Raw genomic sequence first — 21,630 nt, 5'->3', positions numbered from 1 at the left:
TTTAAGGTCCAGCTCTAAGGTTCAGCTCTAAGGTCCAGCTCTAAGGTCCAGCTCTAAGGTCCAGCTCTAAGGTTCAGCTCTAAGGTTCAGCTCTAAGGTCCAGCTCTAAGGTTCAGCTCTAAGGTTCTGTTCTAAGGTTCAGCTCTAAGGTTCAGCTCTAAGGTCCAGCTCTAAGGTCCAGCTCTAAGGTTCAGCTCTAAGGTCCAGCTCTAAGGTTCAGCTCTAAGGTTCAGCTCTAAGGTCCAGCTCTAAGGTCCAGCTCTAAGGTTCAGCTCTAAGGTCCAGCTCTAAGGTTCAGCTCTAAGGTCCAGCTCTAAGGTCCAGCTCTAAGGTTCAGCTCTAAGGTTCAGCTCTAAGGTCCAGCCCTAAGGTTCAGTTCTAAGGTTCAGCTCTAAGGTCCAGGTCTAAGGTCCAGCTCTAAGGTCCAGCTCTAAGGTTCAGCTCTAAGGTTCTGTTCTAAGGTTCAGCTCTAAGGTCCAGCTCTAAGGTCCAGCTCTAAGGTCCAGCTCTAAGGTCCAGTTCTAAGGTTCAGCTCTAAGGTCCAGCTCTAAGGTTCAGTTCTAAGGTCCAGCTCTAAGGTTCAGCTCTAAGGTTCAGCTCTAAGGTCCAGCTCTAAGGTCCAGCTCTAAGGTTCAGCTCTAAGGTCCAGCTCTAAGGTCCAGCTCTAAGGTTCAGCTCTAAGGTCCAGCTCTAAGGTTCAGCTCTAAGGTTCAGCTCTAAGGTTCAGCTCTAAGGTCCAGCTCTAAGGTTCAGCTCTAAGGTTCAGCTCTAAGGTCCAGCTCTAAGGTCCAGCTCTAAGGTTCAGCTCTAAGGTCCAGCTCTAAGGTTCAGCTCTAAGGTCCAGCTCTAAGGTTCAGCTCTAAGGTTCAGTTCTAAGGTTCAGCTCTAAGGTCCAGGTCTAAGGTCCAGCTCTAAGGTCCAGCTCTAAGGTTCAGCTCTAAGGTTCTGTTCTAAGGTTCAGCTCTAAGGTCCAGCTCTAAGGTCCAGCTCTAAGGTCCAGCTCTAAGGTTCAGCTCTAAGGTCCAGCTCTAAGGTCCAGCTCTAAGGTTCAGCTCTAAGGTCCAGCTCTAAGGTTCAGTTCTAAGGTTCAGCTCTAAGGTTCAGCTCTAAGGTTCAGCTCTAAGGTTCAGTTCTAAGGTTCTGTTCTAAGGTTCAGCTCTAAGGTTCAGCTCTAAGGTTCAGCTCCAAGGTTCAGCTCTAAGGTTCAGCTCTAAGGTTCAGCTCCAAGGTTCTGTTCTAAGGTTCAGCTCTAAGGTCCAGCTCTAAGGTCCAGCTCTAAGGTCCAGCTCTAAGGTCCAGCTCTAAGGTTCAGCTCTAAGGTTCTGTTCTAAGGTTCAGCTCTAAGGTCCAGCTCTAAGGTCCAGCTCTAAGGTTCAGCTCTAAGGTTCAGCTCTAAGGTCCAGCTCTAAGGTCCAGCTCTAAGGTTCAGCTCTAAGGTCCAGCTCTAAGGTTCAGCTGCAAGGTTCTGTTCTAAGGTTCAGCTCTAAGGTTCAGCTCTAAGGTCCAGCTCTAAGGTTCTGTTCTAAGGTTCTGTTCTAAGGTTCAGCTCTAAGGTCCAGGTCTAAGGTTCAGCTCTAAGGTTCAGCTCTAAGGTCCAGCTCTAAGGTCCAGCTCTAAGGTCCAGCTCTAAGGTTCTGTTCTAAGGTTCTGTTCTAAGGTTCAGCTCTAAGGTCCAGCTCTAAGGTCCAGCTCTAAGGTTCTGTTCTAAGGTTCTGTTCTAAGGTTCAGCTCTAAGGTTCAGCTCTAAGGTCCAGCTCTAAGGTCCAGCTCTAAGGTCCAGCTCTAAGGTCCAGCTCTAAAGTTCTGTTCTAAGGTTCTGTTCTAAGGTTCAGCTCTAAGGTCCAGCTCTAAGGTCCAGCTCTAAGGTTCTGTTCTAAGGTTCTGTTCTAAGGTTCAGCTCTAAGGTTCAGCTCTAAGGTCCAGCTCTAAGGTCCAGCTCTAAGGTCCAGCTCTAAGGTCCAGCTCTAAAGTTCTGTTCTAAGGTTCTGTTCTAAGGTTCAGCTCTAAGGTTCAGCTCTAAGGTTCAAGGCTCTAGTTGGATTTATTCTTAAGTTTATTTCACATCAGTTCAAGTTTTCACCGTTTGATGTCTCAGGACATTTTGATCTTACAATCCCAGCGCGTCACAGAGACAGTGGAACAAAACACAGTGTTATGCTTTTTAATGATTTCAACGCTCTGGTCAAGGACGACCCACAATGCACTTGTTTCATATCATTTTATCTCATATTGTATAAATGTAAATGTGTTTTTTGTATTGGTTAATTTTATTGAATGTGTTATTTGTGTTTTAGTATCTTATGTGTGTTTGTTGTTTATTTTGTGTTTTAACAGGTGAAAAAGAGATCAATAAATAATAATGTATAAATAAATACTAAATAATGTCACGGTTATTTCGGGTTAATCGTTGTAGCTCTTGGACACAACTCCAAAACAACTGCCACATTATCGATAGTTGTGTTTCCTCCTGTTGTTGTTGCCGTCGTTGTTGTTGTTTTTGTGTGTCGTTGTTGTGTGTTGTTGTTGCTGTCGTTGTTGTGGTCGTGTGTTGTTGTCGTCGTCGTTGATATGTGTTGTTGTTGTGTGTTGTTGTTGTGGTCGTGTGTTGTTGTTGTGTGTTTTTGTTGTCGTTGTTGTGTTCGTGTGTTGTTGTGGTCGTCGTTGATATGTGTTGTTGTTGTGTGTTATTGTTGTGGACGTGTGTTGTTGTTGCTGTCGTGTATTGTTGTTGTCGTTGTTGTGTGTTGTTGTTGTCGTGTGTTATTGTTGTTATCGTTGTTGTGTGGTGTTGTTGTTGTCATTGTTGTGTGTTGTTGTTGTCGTGTGTTGTTGTTGTTGTCGTGTGTTATTGTTGTTATCGTTGTTGTGTGGTGGTGTTGTTGTTGTCATTGTTGTGTGTTGTTGTTGTCGTGTGTTGTTGTCGTTGTTGTGGTCGTGTGTTGTTGTCGTCGTCGTTGATATGTGTTGTTGTTGTTGTGTGTTGTTGTTGTGGTCGTGTGTTGTTGTTGTGTGTTTTTGTTGTCGTTGTTGTGTGTTGTTGTTGTGGTCGTGTGTTGTTGTCGTCGTCATTGATATGTATTGTTGTTGTGTGTTATTGTTGTGGACGTGTGTTGTTGTTGCTGTCGTGTATTGTTGTTGTCGTTGTTGTGTGTTGTTGTTGTCGTGTGTTATTGTTGTTATCGTTGTTGTGTGGTGTTGTTGTTGTCATTGTTGTGTGTTGTTGTTGTCGTGTGTTGTTGTTGTCGTGTGTTATTGTTGTTATCGTTGTTGTGTGGTGGTGGTGTTGTTGTTGTCATTGTTGTGTGTTGTTGTTGTCGTGTGTTGTTGTCGTCGTGTGTTGTTGTTGTTGTTGTCGTCTCTCGCTCGCGTGCCCGGGCTCCCTCGCGCTTGTCTCGTGAGATCTGCGACAGTGGACGAGGCCGCCGCCGCCGCCATGTTGTAGCGGAGAGAGAGCGTCCCGTCCGTGGCAGAAGCAGCTCCAGACTGTGCCGCTCCAGAGGGACATTCAGCACTTTCACGCCCGATCCACGCCGCCACCATGAGCGGAGGAGGGACGCCGTACCTGGGCAGCAAGATCAGCCTGGTGTCCAAGGCCGCGATCCGCTACGAGGGCATCTTGTACACGATCGACACGGAGAACTCCACCGTCGCACTCGCTAAAGGTGCGCGAGCTAACGGAGCTAAGCGACTAATGCTAACGGAGCTAAGCGACTAATGCTAACGGAGCTAAGCGACTAATGCTAACGGAGCTAAGCGACTAATGCTAACGGAGCTAAGCGACTAATGCTAACGCGCCATAACAACACTTTTACGCCACTATTACGTCATTCTCAACGCGCATTCAACACCGCCAAACTGTTAGCAAATACTTCCTCGTTTGCTCGTGATTCAAATGCCATATTTAACGCGTACCAACATTTAGAATAATCCGTATGCTAATTTAGCCGCTAACTTTAGCAACACGCAGCATCAAATCAAAGTTGTGCTCGAGTTGCAGAGCCAGAAGTGTGTTGGTTTTGTGTCATTCTGAAGTAAACGGCTGTGCAGGGCATAAAAACGGACAGATTTGTGCTTTAGAAGCTGTTAAACGTGAGGTAAATGTGTGTTCTTCACTGCAGCACGTTTGGTTCAGGTTTTTTAGCTCATTGAGACAAAGATGTTTAGCTTTTAAAATGCTCTGTCATCAGAATGTTCGCGAGCAAAATCAGTTAGACCATCATAAACTCAAACATTTATCCACGTCAGGTCTAAATGCTGATGCTTTTAAGGCTTTGCTGCTGAATAATTTTGTTTTGAATTTTCATGGTACAAATGTCACTTTACAGCTTTCATAAATGGTACAATTTGTGGTCAGTTTGTGATATGTGTAGATAAAATGTAGATGATAAATTATGGGCCAGTTTTCCTTCCTTTAATGTCATTTTTAATAGAAATATCCTAAATCCCACTGATGTTAAGTCTGATGATTATCTCACATTTGCACATTAACTAGTAATTAACCTTTTCCCGTTAAACTCATGAACATGTTCAAGCGCCGTGTCTTTGGCTTTGACTCACGTTTTGTAATGAACTCCAAAAGATTGACCAACAAAAGCCTTTCGTGTCTTTAATTATAAATTAATCTAAGCTTAAAGGAAGCGGTCAGGAGGTTTAGTGCTGTGCTATTATTCCTGTAAAGGGATGTAACCTACAGGGTCAACAAGGCGTTCAAATCCAGAGGAAATCTGCTCAAATGTGTCTTCAGATTTTAAGCCTCAACTGTTTTAAAGGATTATAACGTTACCCACAAAGTGCAGACGAACTTTAAAACCGTATTTGAAATTTGCTCCAATTTAACGTTGTTATAAACGGTCTTTTACGTAAGTGTTTTAGTTGGTATAGTCCAGAGACTCATCAAAATACACATACAATGTAAATGACTAGTCGTTTTTGTATTGCATATATCATTTTGGCAGATCTTCAAAACGACACACACGTTCTTTTATTCTTTTTGTCTCAATACTAGAATTTCAAACTTGATTTTGATGCCAAGGAAATTACTTAGTGTATAAATTGTTGAAAAGCAGTTTAATTTTCAAATAAGAATGTCTTTTTGTCCCTCTCTGCCGCTTTCATGCCGCTTTAGTGCCACTTTTGACAGATGTGGTGGTCATAAAAGTGCCCCAGGTTCTTTTCTCTTCAGTCTCTGGTCTCTCTCTCTTCAGTTCGCTCGTTCGGGACGGAGGATCGCCCGACTGACCGCCCCATTCCACCTCGGGACGATACTTTTGAGTACATCATCTTCAGAGGCAGCGACATCAAGGACCTGACCGTGTGCGAGCCGCCCAAGTCAGCATGTTCTCTGCCGCCGGACCCCGCCATCGTGCAGGTAAAACACCACTGAACACCGCCATCGTGTAGGTAAAACACCACAGGACCCCGCCCTCAACAGAGTTGGTGACGTTTTGGGCCCGGTAACATGGACCCCTGAGGGCCAGTATTTGGCGATAGTTTGGAAAAGAAAAGAGATCTGGTGTGAAGTATCGTGCTTGAAGCGACAGAGGAAGCACCGCTTCAGTCTGTAGTTCTCCAGCAGGCGGAGTCCTTGAGTCCACTGCTTATATTTACACAAACATCTGTAGTAAAGTTGTAGTAAAAGTATTTGAACCATGTGTAACCCTCGTGTCTTTGTGGTTTCAGTCGTCGATGAGCTCGTCTTCTGCTCCCACGACCTTCCAGTCCAGCTCTTACGGCCTCTTTAACCGCGCTGCTGCGCCCTCTTACGGCCAGTTCACCTCCAGTCCTCTGGTGTCGCCGCAGTTTGGAGCTGTCGGAGTCGGTAAGGCCTCATTGTCTTCTGTTTCATACGAGCCGCGTCCCGTTTGGAGAGCTGTCTTTTGACGAAAAGAAAGGTCACAGTTTTGTCTTCACCGTTATCGACCTGGGCTGTGGTCCAAAAAGATACAAATAACGCAAAGTGAGGTTTTAAACATAGTTATTGTTTTGGTGAAGAAAGTTTGACACAGACTCAGATGCTTGCTGCCTCTGGACGAGCGCGAGGAGCTGCCTCTGGACGAGCGCGAGGAGCTGCCTCTGGACGAGCGCGAGGAGCTGCCTCTGGACGAGCGCGAGGAGCTGCCTCTGGACGAGCGCGAGGAGCTGCCTCTGGACGAGCGCGAGGAGCTGCCTCTGGAAGAGCGCGAGGAGCTGCCTCTGGACGAGCGCGAGGAGCTGCCTCTGGACGAGCGCGAGGAGCTGCCTCTGGACGAGCGCGAGGAGCTGCCTCTGGACGAGCGCGAGGAGCTGCCTCTGGACGAGCGCGAGGAGCTGCCTCTGGACGAGCGCGAGGAGCTGCCTCTGGACGAGCGCGAGGAGCTGCCTCTGGACGAGCGCGAGGAGCTGCCTCTGGACGAGCGCGAGGAGCTGCCTCTGGACGAGCGCGAGGAGCTGCCTCTGGACGAGCGCGAGGAGCTGCCTCTGGACGAGCGCGAGGAGCGGCCTCTGGACGAGCGCGAGGAGCTGCCTCTGGACGAGCGCGAGGAGCTGCCTCTGGACGAGCGCGAGGAGCTGCCTCTGGACGAGCGCGAGGAGCTGCCTCTGGACGAGCGCGAGGAGCTGCCTCTGGACGAGCGCGAGGAGCTGCCTCTGGACGAGCGCGAGGAGCTGCCTCTGGACGAGCGCGAGGAGCTGCCTCTGGACGAGCGCGAGGAGCTGCCTCTGGACGAGCGCGAGGAGCTGCCTCTGGACGAGCGCGAGGAGCTGCCTCTGGACGAGCGCGAGGAGCTGCCTCTGGACGAGCGCGAGGAGCTGCCTCTGGACGAGCGCGAGGAGCTGCCTCTGGAAGAGCGCGAGGAGCTGCCTCTGGAAGAGCGCGAGGAGCTGCCTCTGGAAGAGCGCGAGGAGCTGCCTCTGGACGAGCGCGAGGAGCTGCCTCTGGACGAGCGCGAGGAGCTGCCTCTGGACGAGCGCGAGGAGCTGCCTCTGGACGAGCGCGAGGAGCTGCCTCTGGACGAGCGCGAGGAGCTGCCTCTGGAAGAGCGCGAGGAGCTGCCTCTGGAAGAGCGCGAGGAGCTGCCTCTGGACGAGCGCGAGGAGCTGCCTCTGGACGAGCGCGAGGAGCTGCCTCTGGACGAGCGCGAGGAGCTGCCTCTGGACGAGCGCGAGGAGCTGCCTCTGGACGAGCGCGAGGAGCTGCCTCTGGACGAGCGCGAGGAGCTGCCTCTGGACGAGCGCGAGGAGCTGCCTCTGGACGAGCGCGAGGAGCTGCCTCTGGACGAGCGCGAGGAGCTGCCTCTGGACGAGCGCGAGGAGCTGCCTCTGGACGAGCGCGAGGAGCTGCCTCTGGACGAGCGCGAGGAGCTGCCTCTGGAAGAGCGCGAGGAGCTGCCTCTGGACGAGCGCGAGGAGCTGCCTCTGGACGAGCGCGAGGAGCTGCCTCTGGACGAGCGCGAGGAGCTGCCTCTGGACGAGCGCGAGGAGCTGCCTCTGGACGAGCGCGAGGGGCTGCCTCTGGACGAGCGCGAGGGGCTGCCTCTGGACGAGCGCGAGGGGCTGCCTCTGGACGAGCGCGAGGAGCTGCCTCTGGACGAGCGCGAGGAGCTGCCTCTGGACGAGCGCGAGGAGCTGCCTCTGGAAGAGCGCGAGGAGCTGCCTCTGGAAGAGCGCGAGGAGCTGCCTCTGGACGAGCGCGAGGAGCTGCCTCTGGACGAGCGCGAGGAGCTGCCTCTGGACGAGCGCGAGGAGCTGGCTCTGGACGAGCGCGAGGAGCTGCCTCTGGACGTGCGCGAGGAGCTGCCTCTGGTCGTGCGCGAGGAGCTGCCTCTGGACGTGCGCGAGGAGCTGCCTCTGGACGTGCGCGAGGAGCTGCCTCTGGACGTGCGCGAGGAGCTGCCTCTGGACGTGCGCGAGGAGCTGCCTCTGGACGAGCGCGAGGAGCTGCCTCTGGACGAGCGCGAGGAGCTGCCTCTGGACGAGCTCGAGGAGCTGCCTCTGGACGTGCGCGAGGAGCTGCCTCTGGACGAGCGCGAGGAGCTGCCTCTGGACGAGCGCGAGGAGCTGCCTCTGGACGAGCGCGAGGAGCTGCCTCTGGACGAGCTCGAGGAGCTGCCTCTGGACGTGCGCGAGGAGCTGCCTCTGGACGTGCGCGAGGAGCGGCCTCTGGACGAGCGCGAGGAGCTGCCTCTGGACGAGCGCGAGGAGCGGCCTCTGGACGAGCGCGAGGAGCTGCCTCTGGACGAGCGCGAGGAGCTGCCTCTGGACGAGCGCGAGGAGCTGCCTCTGGACGAGCGCGAGGAGCTGCCTCTGGACGAGCGCGAGGAGCTGCCTCTGGACGTGCGCGAGGAGCTGCCTCTGGACGTGCGCGAGGAGCTGCTATATTACAATTCAGGAGAAATGAGTCTAATGAGGAAGTGACTCTAGATGCGGAGAAACACAAAGACACGGAGCACATGTGACACACGGCTCTGAAGTTTAGAACCTGCTGCAGTGACAAAGACACTTTCTTGACCAGACCTGACTCTCGGGTCAAAAGACGACATCTGGACCATGTTTATGTGTAAATATCTCGATAAGTACGAGCTCAGGAGCAGATGATACAGATGTGAAGACGCAGACACAGAGTCATCAAGGACAGAGGGGACAGTAGTGAGTGGTCGTGTGAAAGCGTTTGAGACGGCTGGACATCCAAGGGTCCAGGGCCTGTCGGTGGCTCTCGTTCCATGAAAGTCCATGCCACAGAATCTGAGGAGCGACAGAAACGTCCTGAGCAGAGTCTGGACCTGCACCAGGATTCTGTCTCCTCTGCAAACCCACAACACACGTCTGTGCAGCAAGCGGTCAAGAGTCTGAACACGCCTGTGCAGCAAGCGGTCAAGAGTCTGAACACGTCTGTGCAGCAGCAAGCGGTCAAGAGTCTGAACACGTCTGTGCAGCAAGCGGTCAAGAGTCTGAACACGTCTGTGCAGCAGCAAGCGGTCAAGAGTCTGAACACGTCTGTGCAGCAAGCGGTCAAGAGTCTGAACATGTCTGTGCAGCAAGCGGTCAAGAGTCTGAACATGTCTGTGCAGCAAGCGGTCAAGAGTCTGAACACGTCTGTGCAGCAAGCGGTCAAGAGTCTGAACATGTCTGTGCAGCAGCAAGCGGTCAAGAGTCTGAACACGTCTGTGCAGCAGCAAGCGGTCAAGAGTCTGAACACGTCTGTGCAGCAGCAAGCGGTCAAGAGTCTGAACACGTCTGTGCAGCAAGCGGTCAAGAGTCTGAACATGTCTGTGCAGCAAGCGGTCAAGAGTCTGAACACGTCTGTGCAGCAGCAAGCGGTCAAGAGTCTGAACACGTCTGTGCAGCAAGCGGTCAAGAGTCTGAACACGTCTGTGCAGCAGCAAGCGGTCAAGAGTCTGAACACGTCTGTGCAGCAGCAAGCGGTCAAGAGTCTGAACACGTCTGTGCAGCAGCAAGCGGTCAAGAGTCTGAACACGTCTGTGCAGCAAGCGGTCAAGAGTCTGAACATGTCTGTGCAGCAGCAAGCGGTCAAGAGTCTGAACACGTCTGTGCAGCAAGCGGTCAAGAGTCTGAACACGTCTGTGCAGCAAGCGGTCAAGAGTCTGAACACGTCTGTGCAGCAGCAAGCGGTCAAGAGTCTGAACACGTGAAAGGAAAAGCTCTCCATGTGACCCTCTTCTTCTTCTGTTGGTTTGAAGTGACTGCTGCTTGTTTAAGGTGCTGCTCTGCCCCCTACAGGACGCTCAGTGCCCGCTCACTCTTACAGCAGCGCGTTTGGCCGCCCGGCCGCCTTCGACTCTCCGGCTGCGGGGGCCTTTGTAGACGAAGGTAAAACGCCTCTGGACTCTGGGGTCTGGACTCTGGGGTCTGGACTCTGGGTCTGGACTCTGGGGTCTGGACTCTGGGGTCTGGACTCTGGGGTCTGGACTCTGGGTCTGGACTCTGGGGTCTGGACTCTGGGGTCTGGACTCTGGGGTCTGGACTCTGGGGTCTGGACTCTGGGTCTGGACTCTGGGTCTGGACTCTCTGAATCCGTAGCTCGATGGGGATGATGCCTCTGGACTAATGACATGTGATTTACTTGACTCATCAGATCAGTTCACTCTGGGGTTTGACTCAATCGCTTGGTGGTGGTGGTGTTGTTGTTGTTGTTGTTGTTGTTGTTGTTGTTGTTGTTGTTGTGTATGAAGTGTATTTCATGTTGACCGGAGCCTGAGAATCGAGCGCTGTCACTAACCTCTTCACTTCAACAACGAGCCCTTTACAGATCAATGCTCTTTGAGGATGAAACCTTCACTTTTAAGGCGCAATGGACCATTTTTCAGCGATTTGAGAACTCAGGAGGAAGTACACATGCCACTCCCCCGTGCACATGCCACTCCCCCGTGCTCATGCCACTCCCCCGTGCTCATGCCACTCCCCCGTGCACATGCCACTCCCCCGTGCTCATGCCACTCCCCCGTGCTCATGCCACTCCCCCGTGCACATGCCACTCCCCCGTGCTCATGCCACTCCCCCGTGCACATGCCACTCCCCCGTGCTCATGCCACTCCCCCGTGCTCATGCCACTCCCCCGTGCTCATGCCACTCCCCCGTGCTCATGCCACTCCCCCGTGCGCATGCCACTCCCCCGTGCTCATGCCACTCCCCCGTGCGCATGCCACGCCCCCCGTGCGCATGCCACGCCCCCCGTGCGCATGCCACGCCCCCCGTGCGCATGCCACTCCCCCGTGCGCATGCCACGCCCCCGTGCGCATGCCACTAGCTTTAGCCACGCCCCTCACACACACTAGCTTTAGCCACGCCCCTCACACACACTAGCTTTAGCCACGCCCCTCACACACACTAGCTTTAGCCACGCCCCTCACACACACTAGCTTTAGCCACGCCCCTCACACACACTAGCTTTAGCCACGCCCCTCACACACACTAGCTTTAGCCACGCCCCTCACACACATTAGCTTTAGACACGCCCCTCACACACACTAGCTTTAGCCACGCCCCTCACACACACTAGCTTTAGCCACGCCCCTCACACACACTAGCTTTAGCCACGCCCCTCACACACACACTGGAATTACTAAACATCTTCTTGTGACTCGCTCAGATCGACCTCAGGAGTAAAGAGTATAATTCATGTATAAATCTTACATATATTTGAGAAAACATAGGCGCCAGGTCCTGAGCGTGAAGTGCTGGAACTGGTCCAAAGAGCCAGTGGAAACGGGGCAAAAATCTGTGACATCTGTAAAGGGCTTTAACACATGATTTGTGTTTTCACTGAAATAAATGTGTAAATGAATGATTGACATCTGCATGTTTCACACTTTTGTCTGTGTCATTTCAATAACTATCTTTCTCCCTCTTCTGTTTATCACTTTCTTTTCACCCCTCCCCCTCTCTCTCTCTCCTCCCCCTCTCTCTCTCTCCTCCCCCTCTCTCTCTCTCCTCCCCCTCTCTCTCTCTCCTCCCCCTCTCTCTCTCTCCTCTCCCTCCCCCTCGCATCCTCTCTCTCTCCCCCTCTCTCTCTCCTCTCCCTCTCTCTCTCCTCCCCCTCTCTCTCTCCTCTCCCTCTCTCTCTCCTCTCCCTCTCTCTCTCTCCCCCTCTCTCCTCTCCCTCTCTCCCTCTCTCTCCTCCCCCTCTCTCTCTCCTCCCCCTCTCTCTCTCCTCTCCCTCTCTCTCTCCTCCCCCTCTCTCTCCTCTCCCTCCCCCTCGCACCCTCTCTCTCTCCTCCCCCTCGCACCCTCTCTCTCTCCTCCCCCTCGCACCCTCTCTCTCTCCTCCCCCTCGCACCCTCTCTCTCTCCTCCACTCTTTCTCTCCCCCGCAGGCCACACGAGTCCGTCTCTGGACCCTCTGAGGAAAAGCCCGTCGGCCGCTGACCCGTCCCTGACCTCGAGTCCGGCCTCTGCTCCCGCGGCTCCGCCTCCTGCTCCCGGCCTGGGCCAGAGGAGTCCGGCTCACGGCAGAACAGCGCCTCCTCCTGGTGTGGCTCATCACCAGAAGTCTCCACTTCAGGACCTGGGGGGCGGGGCAGACGCTCAGAGGAGGGGTGAGACTCAGTGTTACTACAACCTGCACCACCCTCTGTGTTTGTGTACTAGTATATTTATATGTAATACTTTACTTTCCATCACTAGTTTCTATGTATTTGTCCCACTTTGAACACAGAGCTGACCTTTCTTTATGATCACTCACATGGTGATATATCACATCCAAACGGGTTGTTTTCAGATTGGAATGAGTGCATTAAATAAGGCTTAAAAGACACATTCTGCTGAATGTCCTTCCTCTCTCTTTAACCCTGTTCTCGCTCTGTTCCTCGTCACAAACTCGGCTGGAGCACGTTAAGTTTCATTCACAGTTTGATAAAGTCCTCTCCCCTCCGAGCCTCAAACACTCCTCCATGTGTGGAACACGCTTCTGCTGTTTTTAAACTCCATAAATCACCTTCAGATTCTGCGTTTTCCTCTCTCAAAGATGTAATTCCGTCTGCTGCCAGTAGATGGAGCTCTCTGGTCAGTTCCGCGCGGGACAAGAGACTTAGAAGTCTTTTCAAATGTGTTTTAAATGTGTTTTCACATGTTTAAAGGCTAAAAACAAAAGAACGAATGCATAAGATTTGTCCTTTTAAATTTGACTTTGGAAATGTTTGGATTTGTTTTAAATTTGGCGGAAAATGTGAATTTTAATGATTTGAAGGAGAAGTCTGTGGCGTCTAGTGTATGGATTCTTTTGTCCGTCCCCTCGCCACGCCCCCTTCTCGTCACGCCCCCTTCTCCTCGCCACGCCCCCTTCTCCTCGCCACGCCCCCTCGTGCGTGATGTCGCGTCTTTGCTTTTGCAGGTTTAGACGCTCAGAGACCTAAAGGCGAGAGCGATCAGAGCCGCGGCGAGCGAGAGCACAAACATCCAGCAGGTCAAACTCTTCTATGTCCAGACGCCGCATGCTCCTCCCTGGACTGGTCATTGACTCATCTCATCTCAGACATTTGTTTTTGAGGCTTCACTTTGAACTTGAGCTCATTTCAGTTGGAGGAGAACGTGTCGTGTTCCGCTCATGTCGTGTTCCGCTCATGTCGTGTTCCGCTCATGTCGTGTTCCGCTCATGTCGTGTTCCGCTCATGTCGTGTTCCGCTCATGTCGTGTTCCGCTCATGTCGTGTTCCGCTCATGTCGTGTTCCGCTCATGTCGTGTTCCGCTCATGTCGTGTTCCGCTCATGTCGTGTTCCGCTCATGTCGTGTTCCGCTCATGTCGTGTTCCGCTCATGTCGTGTTCCGCTCATGTCGTGTGTTTAACGTCGCATGGATCACATGGTCTGATGTAAACTCTCTGGCTCGTTCTTACGTCGCTCCTGTCGCTCTGTCCTCCAGCACTCGTGGGCGCTCCGGCGAACAGGCGCGGCGGGCGCGGCGGCGGACACCGGGGAGGCCGAGGCCGGTTCAACGTGCGGCGAGATGGACCCATGAAGTTCGAGAAGGACTTCGACTTCGAGAGCGCAAACGCCCAATTCAACAAGGAGGAGATCGACCGCGAGTTCCAGAGCAAGCTCAAGCTGAAAGGTACGAGGAGAGAGGAGCGCGAGCGTTCTCCGGCGTTTCGCCATAAACGCCGTCCGAGAACACGGTCAGAGCGCTGCTTGTTCTCGTCAACAGAACAACGCCGGCCAAACACAACGGTAGCTGGCTTTTCCGTTTGTAGACGCTCCTCTCGTGGTTGAGCCTGTTCTGTCTCTGCTCCAGATGAGAAGACGGACAAACCCGCGGAGAAGGCGGTGAACGGCGAGGAGAAGGCGGAGCCGGGCGCCGAGACTCTGAGCGCCGAGACCACAACAACGACGACGACGACGACGAACGCCGAAGACGACCGCGACCTGCTTGGACCCAACTGCTACTACGACAAGTCCAAGTCCTTCTTCGACAACATCTCCTGCGACGACACCAGGTACGAGCGGCGCTCGGAGGTTCGCGCGCTCGGAGGCCGCACGCTCGGAGGTTCGCGGCTCGGAGGCCACGCCCTTGCAGGCCGCGCGCTCGGAGGTTCGCGGCTCGGAGGCCACGCCCTTGCAGGCCGCGCGCCCGGAGTTTCGCGCGAGCGTCTCTTCTTCAGCTTCACTCTGAACTTGTGTTTTGTATCTGCAGGAAGGACAAGTCTGGAAACTCTGGGTTTGTGAGGTAAAGACAACTTTGTTTGGAAAAGATTATTCATAAATTACAAGTATATGACATAGGTATGACGTGTACATGCTGTAGACATGATAAAGGTCATTTCCTGGTTGATGACTCTAAGCCCCGCCTCCTGTCCAGGGAGCGTCGGCAGACGTGGGCAGAGGAGCGGCGCATGAACGCAGAGACCTTCGGCCTCCCGCTGCGTCACGGCCGAGGCCGAGGCGGTTACCGTGGACGCGGGGGCATGGGTTTCCGCGGCAACAGAGGTCGGGGGTCGTACGGGGGTCATCCTCAGAGCGGGGGCTTCCGAGGCGGATACAGGAACAGCAACAGCCAGGCGGGACGGGAGTTCGCCGATCTGTCCTACAGGGTTAGTGTTCTGCACCAGTTACATTACATTAGAGTGTGTTTACACGCCAGGGCAGGCTGAACCTACACGAGACACAGAGACCAGGACGTTACTGCCACAGAGACCAGGACGTTACTGCCACAGAGACCAGGACGTTACTGCCACAGAGACCAGGACGTTACTGCCACAGAGACCAGGACGTTACTGCCACAGAGACCAGGACGTTACTGCCACAGAGACCAGGACGTTACTGCCACAGAGACCAGGACGTTACTGCCACAGAGACCAGGACGTTACTGCCACAGAGACCAGGACGTTACTGCCACAGAGACCAGGACGTTACTGCCACAGAGACCAGGACGTTACTGCCACAGAGACCAGGACGTTACTGCCACAGAGACCAGGACGTTACTGCCACAGAGACCAGGACGTTACTGCCACAGAGACCAGGACGTTACTGCCACAGAGACCAGGACGTTACTGCCACAGAGACCAGGACGTTACTGCCACAGAGACCAGGACGTTACTGCCACAGAGACCAGGACGTTACTGCCACAGAGACCAGGACGTTACTGCCACAGAGACCAGGACGTTACTGCCACAGAGACCAGGACGTTACTGCCACAGAGACCAGGACGTTACTGCCACAGAGACCAGGACGTTACTGCCACAGAGACCAGGACGTTACTGCCACAGAGACCAGGACGTTACTGCCACAGAGACCAGGACGTTACTGCCACAGAGACCAGGACGTTACTGCCACAGAGACCAGGACGTTACTGCCACAGAGACCAGGACGTTACTGCCACAGAGACCAGGACGTTACTGCCACAGAGACCAGGACGTTACTGCCACAGAGACCAGGACGTTACTGCCACAGAGACCAGGACGTTACTGCCACAGAGACCAGGACGTTACTGCCACAGAGACCAGGACGTTACTGCCACAGAGACCAGGACGTTACTGCCACAGAGACCAGGACGTTACTGCCACAGAGACCAGGACGTTACTGCCACAGAGACCAGGACGTTACTGCCACAGAGACCAGGACGTTACTGCCACAGAGACCAGGACGTTACTGCCACAGAGACCAGGACGTTACTGCCACAGAGACCAGGACGTTACTGCCACAGAGACCAGGACGTTACTGCCACAGAGACCAGGACGTTACTGCCACAGAGACCAGGACGTTACTGCCACAGAGACCAGGACGTTACTGCCACAGAGACCAGGACGTTACTGCCACAGAGACCAGGACGTTACTGCCACAGAGACCAGGACGTTACTGCCACAGAGACCAGGACGTTACTGCCACAGAGACCAGGACGTTACTGCCACAGAGACCAGGACGTTACTGCCACAGAGACCAGGACGTGTAGTTTTCTTCTCGTTCCCAACACGGTTTAGTCATTTTTAAACATGAGTCTCGACCCCATGATACACTCTGCTTCTCTGTGTGTGTGTGTGTGTGTGTTTGTGTGTTTGTTTGTGTTGCAGAAGGAGAACAAAGTGTTGGCGTAGTCTTGAAGAGGAAAAACGGGGAGAAAATGGAGAATAGTTGTTGGTTGCGACTTTTTTGACAAAATGGAATGAAGACTTTAGTTGTACCCGTCACCAGCACCAAAACGCCCTTCAGCCACTTCCCTTCGGCCACTTCCCTTCTGCCACGCCCTTCGGACACGCCCCTCGGCAGTCTCACCTTCAGGGCGACGTCATGTCCAATAGGCTTGTGTCCTCGACTTGTGTTTCACTTTGTTTTGTTGGGTTTGGACTTTGAGCTTCTCTTGAATCTAAAGCTTTACTGGGGTTTATTTCCACTGGGGCTGAACGCCGACTGCAGTTTAAAGGTGCAACATGCAACTTTTACTTTCATGCAAGAAAAAACAGGAAAAACTGAGCTTTTTCCTGTTTTGGGATGTTTCACATTTAGCTCCTGAAAATGTTTTTGTTTCATTGAATCGACTTAAATCCACAGATTTCTCGTCTTTAGCGTCTGATCCTTTTTTAAATGTTTAAATTGTTCTTGAGTTGAAGCTTTTCAGTCCCAGTGGAAATTCTGCCTCGTCGATTCTCCTCTTTCTAAACTTGAGCACCAAAACCCACCGAACCACCGGCCCGTCGTGCCCGCTCGGCCCGTCGTGCCCGCTCGGCTCGTCGTGCCCGCTCGGCCCGTCGTGCCCGCTCGGCCCGTCGTGCCCGCTCGGCCCGTCGTGCCCGCTCGGCCCGTCGTGCGCGCTCGGCCCGTCGTGCGCGCTCGGCCCGTCGTGCGCGCTCGGCCCGTCGTGCCCGCTCGGCCCGTCGTGCCCGCTCGGCCCGTCGTGCGCGCTCGGCCCGTCGTGCCCGCTCGGCCCGTCGTGCCCGCTCGGCCCGTCGTGCCCGCTCGGCCCGTCGTGCCCGCTCGGCCCGTCGTGCGCGCTCGGCCCGTCGTGCCCGCTCGGCCCGTCGTGCCTGGTGATTGATTTGTCAGGGTTTTGTGTACATTTGGAATCATGTTTTAAACCATCAAAGTGAAAAAAGAGTCTGTGACTTTTAGAGCCGCAGCAAATACTTGAACTCGTTCTTCTCTAAAGGTCGAGTTTATCTGGACTAAACAGACTTTTTCAAGTCAAAATGTCAAAAAAATAATCAACAATTTCAGATTTTCATTCATAAAACTCTTTGTGTAAATATTCTTCAGTCACAGATTTACACCTTTTTATTTGGTTAAAAATGTGTTTAAAAGTCTTAATGTTCAGTAGAACTAATGGTTGGACTGGAGCACTAGAATCATGGTCACTTCTGTTTTCACATCAACAAGGTTCAAACTGTCGTTGCACTTAAGCCCATTTCAGTTCAAAAACTACATTTAGTCCAGTTTATTTACTCAGAACTAGGGAAAGAGAGTTGAGTTTATGCCACGTCTTTATTTTTACTTTCCAGACACAGTTTAGGCTCATTTTACCTTTAGTATTCTCACAATAATCACTAAGATGTGTCATTCTTTAACTGGAAAAAGCGTAACGAGAACAACTAATTAACAAAACTCACTGATAAATAAAACAGTGTAACATTTTGACAACGTGTCCGTCTTTAGTGATCATAAAGGAGATTTTAACATTCATATGCACACATTCGACTCACCTTTTTTCCCAGCTAGATCTAGGTTTTGGGCAAAAATCAGTATTTTGTTTTCACTTTTCAGCTGGTGTCGCCCCAGTTACGGTGCTGAAGTTCACTCGCAGTTCAACCAATCGATGAAGTTCACTGCTCTTTTGAATAGAAATGATAGAAATGTTTTATTTTGGAGGATTCTTTTGTCGGGAAACGCTCTTTTCTAACCGGGCTTCGGCTCTTTCCGCACAAACCTGGTGCATTTTTTGAGCCGTTTTCGGGGATCGTTTTGGCGGCAGTTTTTACTCGTGAAGAGCTTAAGTTACGTCGACACTTTAGAATATCGTAAAACCAAAAACGCTCTGAGGTCCAGAGAGCGTGAGGGGCGTGTCACATGAGAGCGTCCTCCAGGGGGCGTGTCACATGAGAGCGTCCTTCAGGGGGCGTGTCACATGAGAGCGTCCTTCAGGGGGCGTGTCACATGAGAGCGTCCTCCAGGGGGCGTGTCACATGAGAGCGTCCTCCAGGGGGCGTGTCACATGAGAGCGTCCTCCAGGGGGCGTGTCACATGAGAGCGTCCTCCAGGGGGCGTGTCACATGAGAGCGTCCTCCAGGGGGCGTGTCACACGAGAGCGTCCTCCAGGGGGCGTGTCACACGAGGGCGTCCTCCAGGGGGCGTGTCACACGAGAGCGTCCTCCAGGGGGCGTGTCACACGTGAGCGTCCTCCAGGGGGCGTGTCACACGTGAGCGTCCTCCAGGGCGCGTGTCACACGAGGGCGTCCTCCAGGGGGCGTGTCACACGAGAGCGTCCTCCACGGGGCGTGTCACACGAGGGCGTCCTCCAGGGGGCGTGTCACACGAGAGCGTCCTCCAGGAGGCGTGTCACACGAGAGCGTCCTCCAGGGGGCGTGTCACACGAGAGCGTCCTCCAGGGGGCGTGTCACACTAGAGCGTCCTCCAGGGGGCGTGTCACACGAGAGCGTCCTCCAGGGGGCGTGTCACACGAGAGCGTCCTCCAGGGGGCGTGTCACACGAGAGCGTCCTCCAGGGGGCGTGTCACACGAGAGCGTCCTCCAGGGGGCGTGTCACACGAGAGCGTCCTCCAGGGGGCGTGTCACACGAGAGCGTCCTCCAGGGGGCGTGTCACACGAGAGCGTCCTCCAGGGGGCGTGTCACATGAGGGCGTCCTCCAGGGGGCGTGTCGCATGAGAGCGTCCTCCAGGGGGCGTGTCGCATGAGAGCGTCCTCCAGGGGGCGTGTCGCATGAGAGCGTCCTCCAGGGGGCGTGTCGCATGAGAGCGTCCTCCAGGGGGCGTGTCGCATGAGAGCGTCCTCCAGGGGGCGTGTCGCATGAGAGCGTCCTCCAGGGGGCGTGTCGCATGAGAGCGTCCTCCAGGGGGCGTGTCGCATGAGAGCGTCCTCCAGGGGGCGTGTCGCATGAGAGCGTCCTCCAGGGGGCGTGTCGCATGAGAGCGTCCTCCAGGGGGCGTGTCACATGAGAGCGTCCTCCAGGGGGCGTGTCACATGAGAGCCTCCTCCAGGGGGCGTGTCACATGAGAGCCTCCTCCAGGGGGCGTGTCACATGAGAGCGTCCTCCAGGGGGCGTGTCACACGTGGGCGTCCTCCAGGGGGCGTGTCACACGAGGGCGTCCTCCAGGGGGCGTGTCACACGAGAGCCTCCTCCAGGGGGCGTGTCACACGAGAGCGTCCTCCAGGGGGCGTGTCACACGTGAGCGTCCTCCAGGGGGCGTGTCACACGAGGGCGTCCTCCAGGGGGCGTGTCACATGAAAGCGTCCTCCAGGGGGCGTGTCACATGAGGGCGTCCTCCAGGGGGCGTGTCACACGAGAGCGTCCTCCAGGGGGCGTGTCACACTAGAGCGTCCTCCAGGGGGCGTGTCACACGAGAGCCTCCTCCAGGGGGCGTGTCACACGAGAGCCTCCTCCAGGGGGCGTGTCCTTCAGGGGGCGTGTCACATGAGAGAGCGTCCTCCAGGGGGCGTGTCACATGAGAGGGCGTCCTCCAGGGGGCGTGTCACATGTGAGCGTCCTCCAGGGGGCGTGTCACATGTGAGCGTCCTCCAGGGGGCGTGTCACATGAGAGCCTCCTCCAGGGGGCGTGTCACATTAGAGCGTCCTCCAGGGGGCGTGTCACATGAGAGCCTCCTCCAGGGGGCGTGTCACATGAGAGCGTCCTCCAGGGGGCGTGTCACATGAGAGCGTTCTCCAGGGGGCGTGTCACATGAGAGCCTCCTCCAGGGGGCGTGTCACATGAGAGCCTCCTCCAGGGGGCGTGTCCTTCAGGGGGCGTGTCACATGAGGGCGACTTGAGCTGCTTTAAACACATTTACAACTGGATTTTACAGCATTAATGCTGCACATTTAACACAAAAACTTCAGATTTACTGGACAAATACTAAATAAATGTTGAGCCCACAATAGTTTTTCATTTTATCTACAGATATTTTACGCACTTTTAACACTTATTATACATTTTGTGAAGCTTAGAGGCAAATTTGAGACCAGACGCTGGTATTAGCTCCGCCCTTTGTGATAGAAAAGCAAACGGACAAACTGAAAACGCCTCATGTTTAACTTCCTTATTTCAAGATTTGAAACGTCATAGTTTTAAATGATCCACCGTATTTTCCGCTGTATAAGTCGCACCAGCCAAAAATGCATGTGTTTCATTTTGGGGGAAGTTTATCACTAAATCACTAAATCCATTGAATTCTCCTTCCTCTGTGTCACTTCTAAACAACTCCACAAACTCCAGAGGAAGTGCAGAATCTTCTTCTGCGTCGCTTGGAGCCCAGAGCGCCCTCTTGTGGTTACCGGTGTCAAAATAACAAATATCACAAGTCGCAAAACTTTGAAATGGACTTTTCCTCCACCAGAAAAGCAAAGAACCAAACCAGAAAATCATGGACAGAATTCTCAAGGATTCAGTCCATTTTCTTGACTTGAAGCCGCTGCCAAAACGAGCCGTATTTGACCAACAAACCAAACAAAAAAACATCATTAATTCACAGATTGATTATGATTATTATCTCGAAGGTGAAAAACTGCAGCCCGTTTCCTCCGCAGCGATGGAACTTGACTGGAGCGAACACAAAAGCACCGCACGACCTGGTTTTCGCTCCAATTTGGCAGAAAAAATGTACAAAATTGTGAGGCACTTTTTGTGCGTTTCGCGGTGTGTTTTCTGTTGTACTTTGGTCCCGAGATTGTCGATCCGCGTCGTGATTCCTCGAGGGTGGAAAGCCCAGAAGCCTTTATTAAATCCAGACTTTCCATTTAACCCAAAGCCATGTTGAAGCGACATTTAAACGTGTTGTGCTGGAATAAAGACGGTAGAAGACCAATGTTGTCCGGCTGCTTTTTTCACGCTCCAAACTAGAATGAGCCATTTAAAAAACTGTAAATCTCGTACAGTTTGACCAAATGTGTCGCACGGTGTTTGAGAATTATTGAGCATAAAGTCGTTAAATCATCTGCATTTCCATGGTTTAAAAGGTGCATTCAATAGAAAGGGACTAAACTGTAATTGGAAAGAGATAATCATGAAAGGTCATAAAGGACACATGACAGTGGTTCACCTCCTGGTGGCGCTGTGTTTCCAACAGTTGCATTTCCCTGTGAATAATGAGACCTTTGACCTTTGACCTGGAGTTATGAAGAAACGTGACACATTTTCCCGCTCTTCATCCGTCAAAACAAGATGTAGATATTATTACTCTTGAAAGTTGTGACTTCTAAACCCTGATAAACATAAAGGTCATGAGTTTGGTTCTTTGGTCCAGAATCGTCCCCAAACTCAAACGGCTCAAACGGCTCAAACGGCTCAAACGGCTCAAACGGCTCAAACGCCTCAAACGCCTCAAACGCCTCAAACGGCTCAAACGCCTCAAACGGCTCAAACGCCTCAAACGCCTCAAACGGCTCAAACGGCTCAAACGCCTCAAACGGCTCAAACGGCTCAAACGCCTCAAACGGCTCAAACGCCTCAAACGGCTCAAACGGCTCAAACGCCTCAAACGGCTCAAAC

At 53.3% G+C, this 21,630-nt stretch overlaps 1 protein-coding gene across 2 annotated transcripts; it reads left to right on the top strand.

The window, feature by feature from the left end:
• Positions 1-3,419: 3,419 nt before the first annotated feature.
• lsm14aa (LSM14A mRNA processing body assembly factor a) lies at positions 3,420-20,947 on the top strand. Of its 2 annotated transcripts, XM_072434909.1 has the most exons (10): positions 3,420-3,662; positions 5,205-5,368; positions 5,680-5,818; positions 9,715-9,804; positions 11,807-12,028; positions 13,350-13,538; positions 13,719-13,920; positions 14,118-14,150; positions 14,283-14,514; positions 15,991-20,947. In XM_072434909.1, exons 1-10 carry the CDS (start codon positions 3,539-3,541, stop codon positions 16,012-16,014), a joined length of 1,419 nt encoding a protein of 472 aa, XP_072291010.1. In that variant the 5' UTR covers positions 3,420-3,538; the 3' UTR covers positions 16,015-20,947. The 2 variants fall into 2 exon arrangements, with proteins under 2 accessions (XP_072291010.1, XP_072291011.1); XM_072434910.1 differs by lacking the exon at positions 9,715-9,804 and having other exon boundaries at positions 3,422-3,662.
• The last annotated feature ends 683 nt before the right edge of the window (positions 20,948-21,630 follow it).

The sequence above is a fragment of the Eucyclogobius newberryi genome, unplaced genomic scaffold (assembly GCF_026437365.1).
Source record: "Eucyclogobius newberryi isolate DKJ021-1_F unplaced genomic scaffold, fEucNew1.0.hap1 SCAF_7, whole genome shotgun sequence".
NCBI lineage: Eukaryota > Metazoa > Chordata > Actinopteri > Gobiiformes > Gobiidae > Eucyclogobius > Eucyclogobius newberryi.
This window is presented reverse-complemented; position numbering and strand designations above follow the sequence as displayed.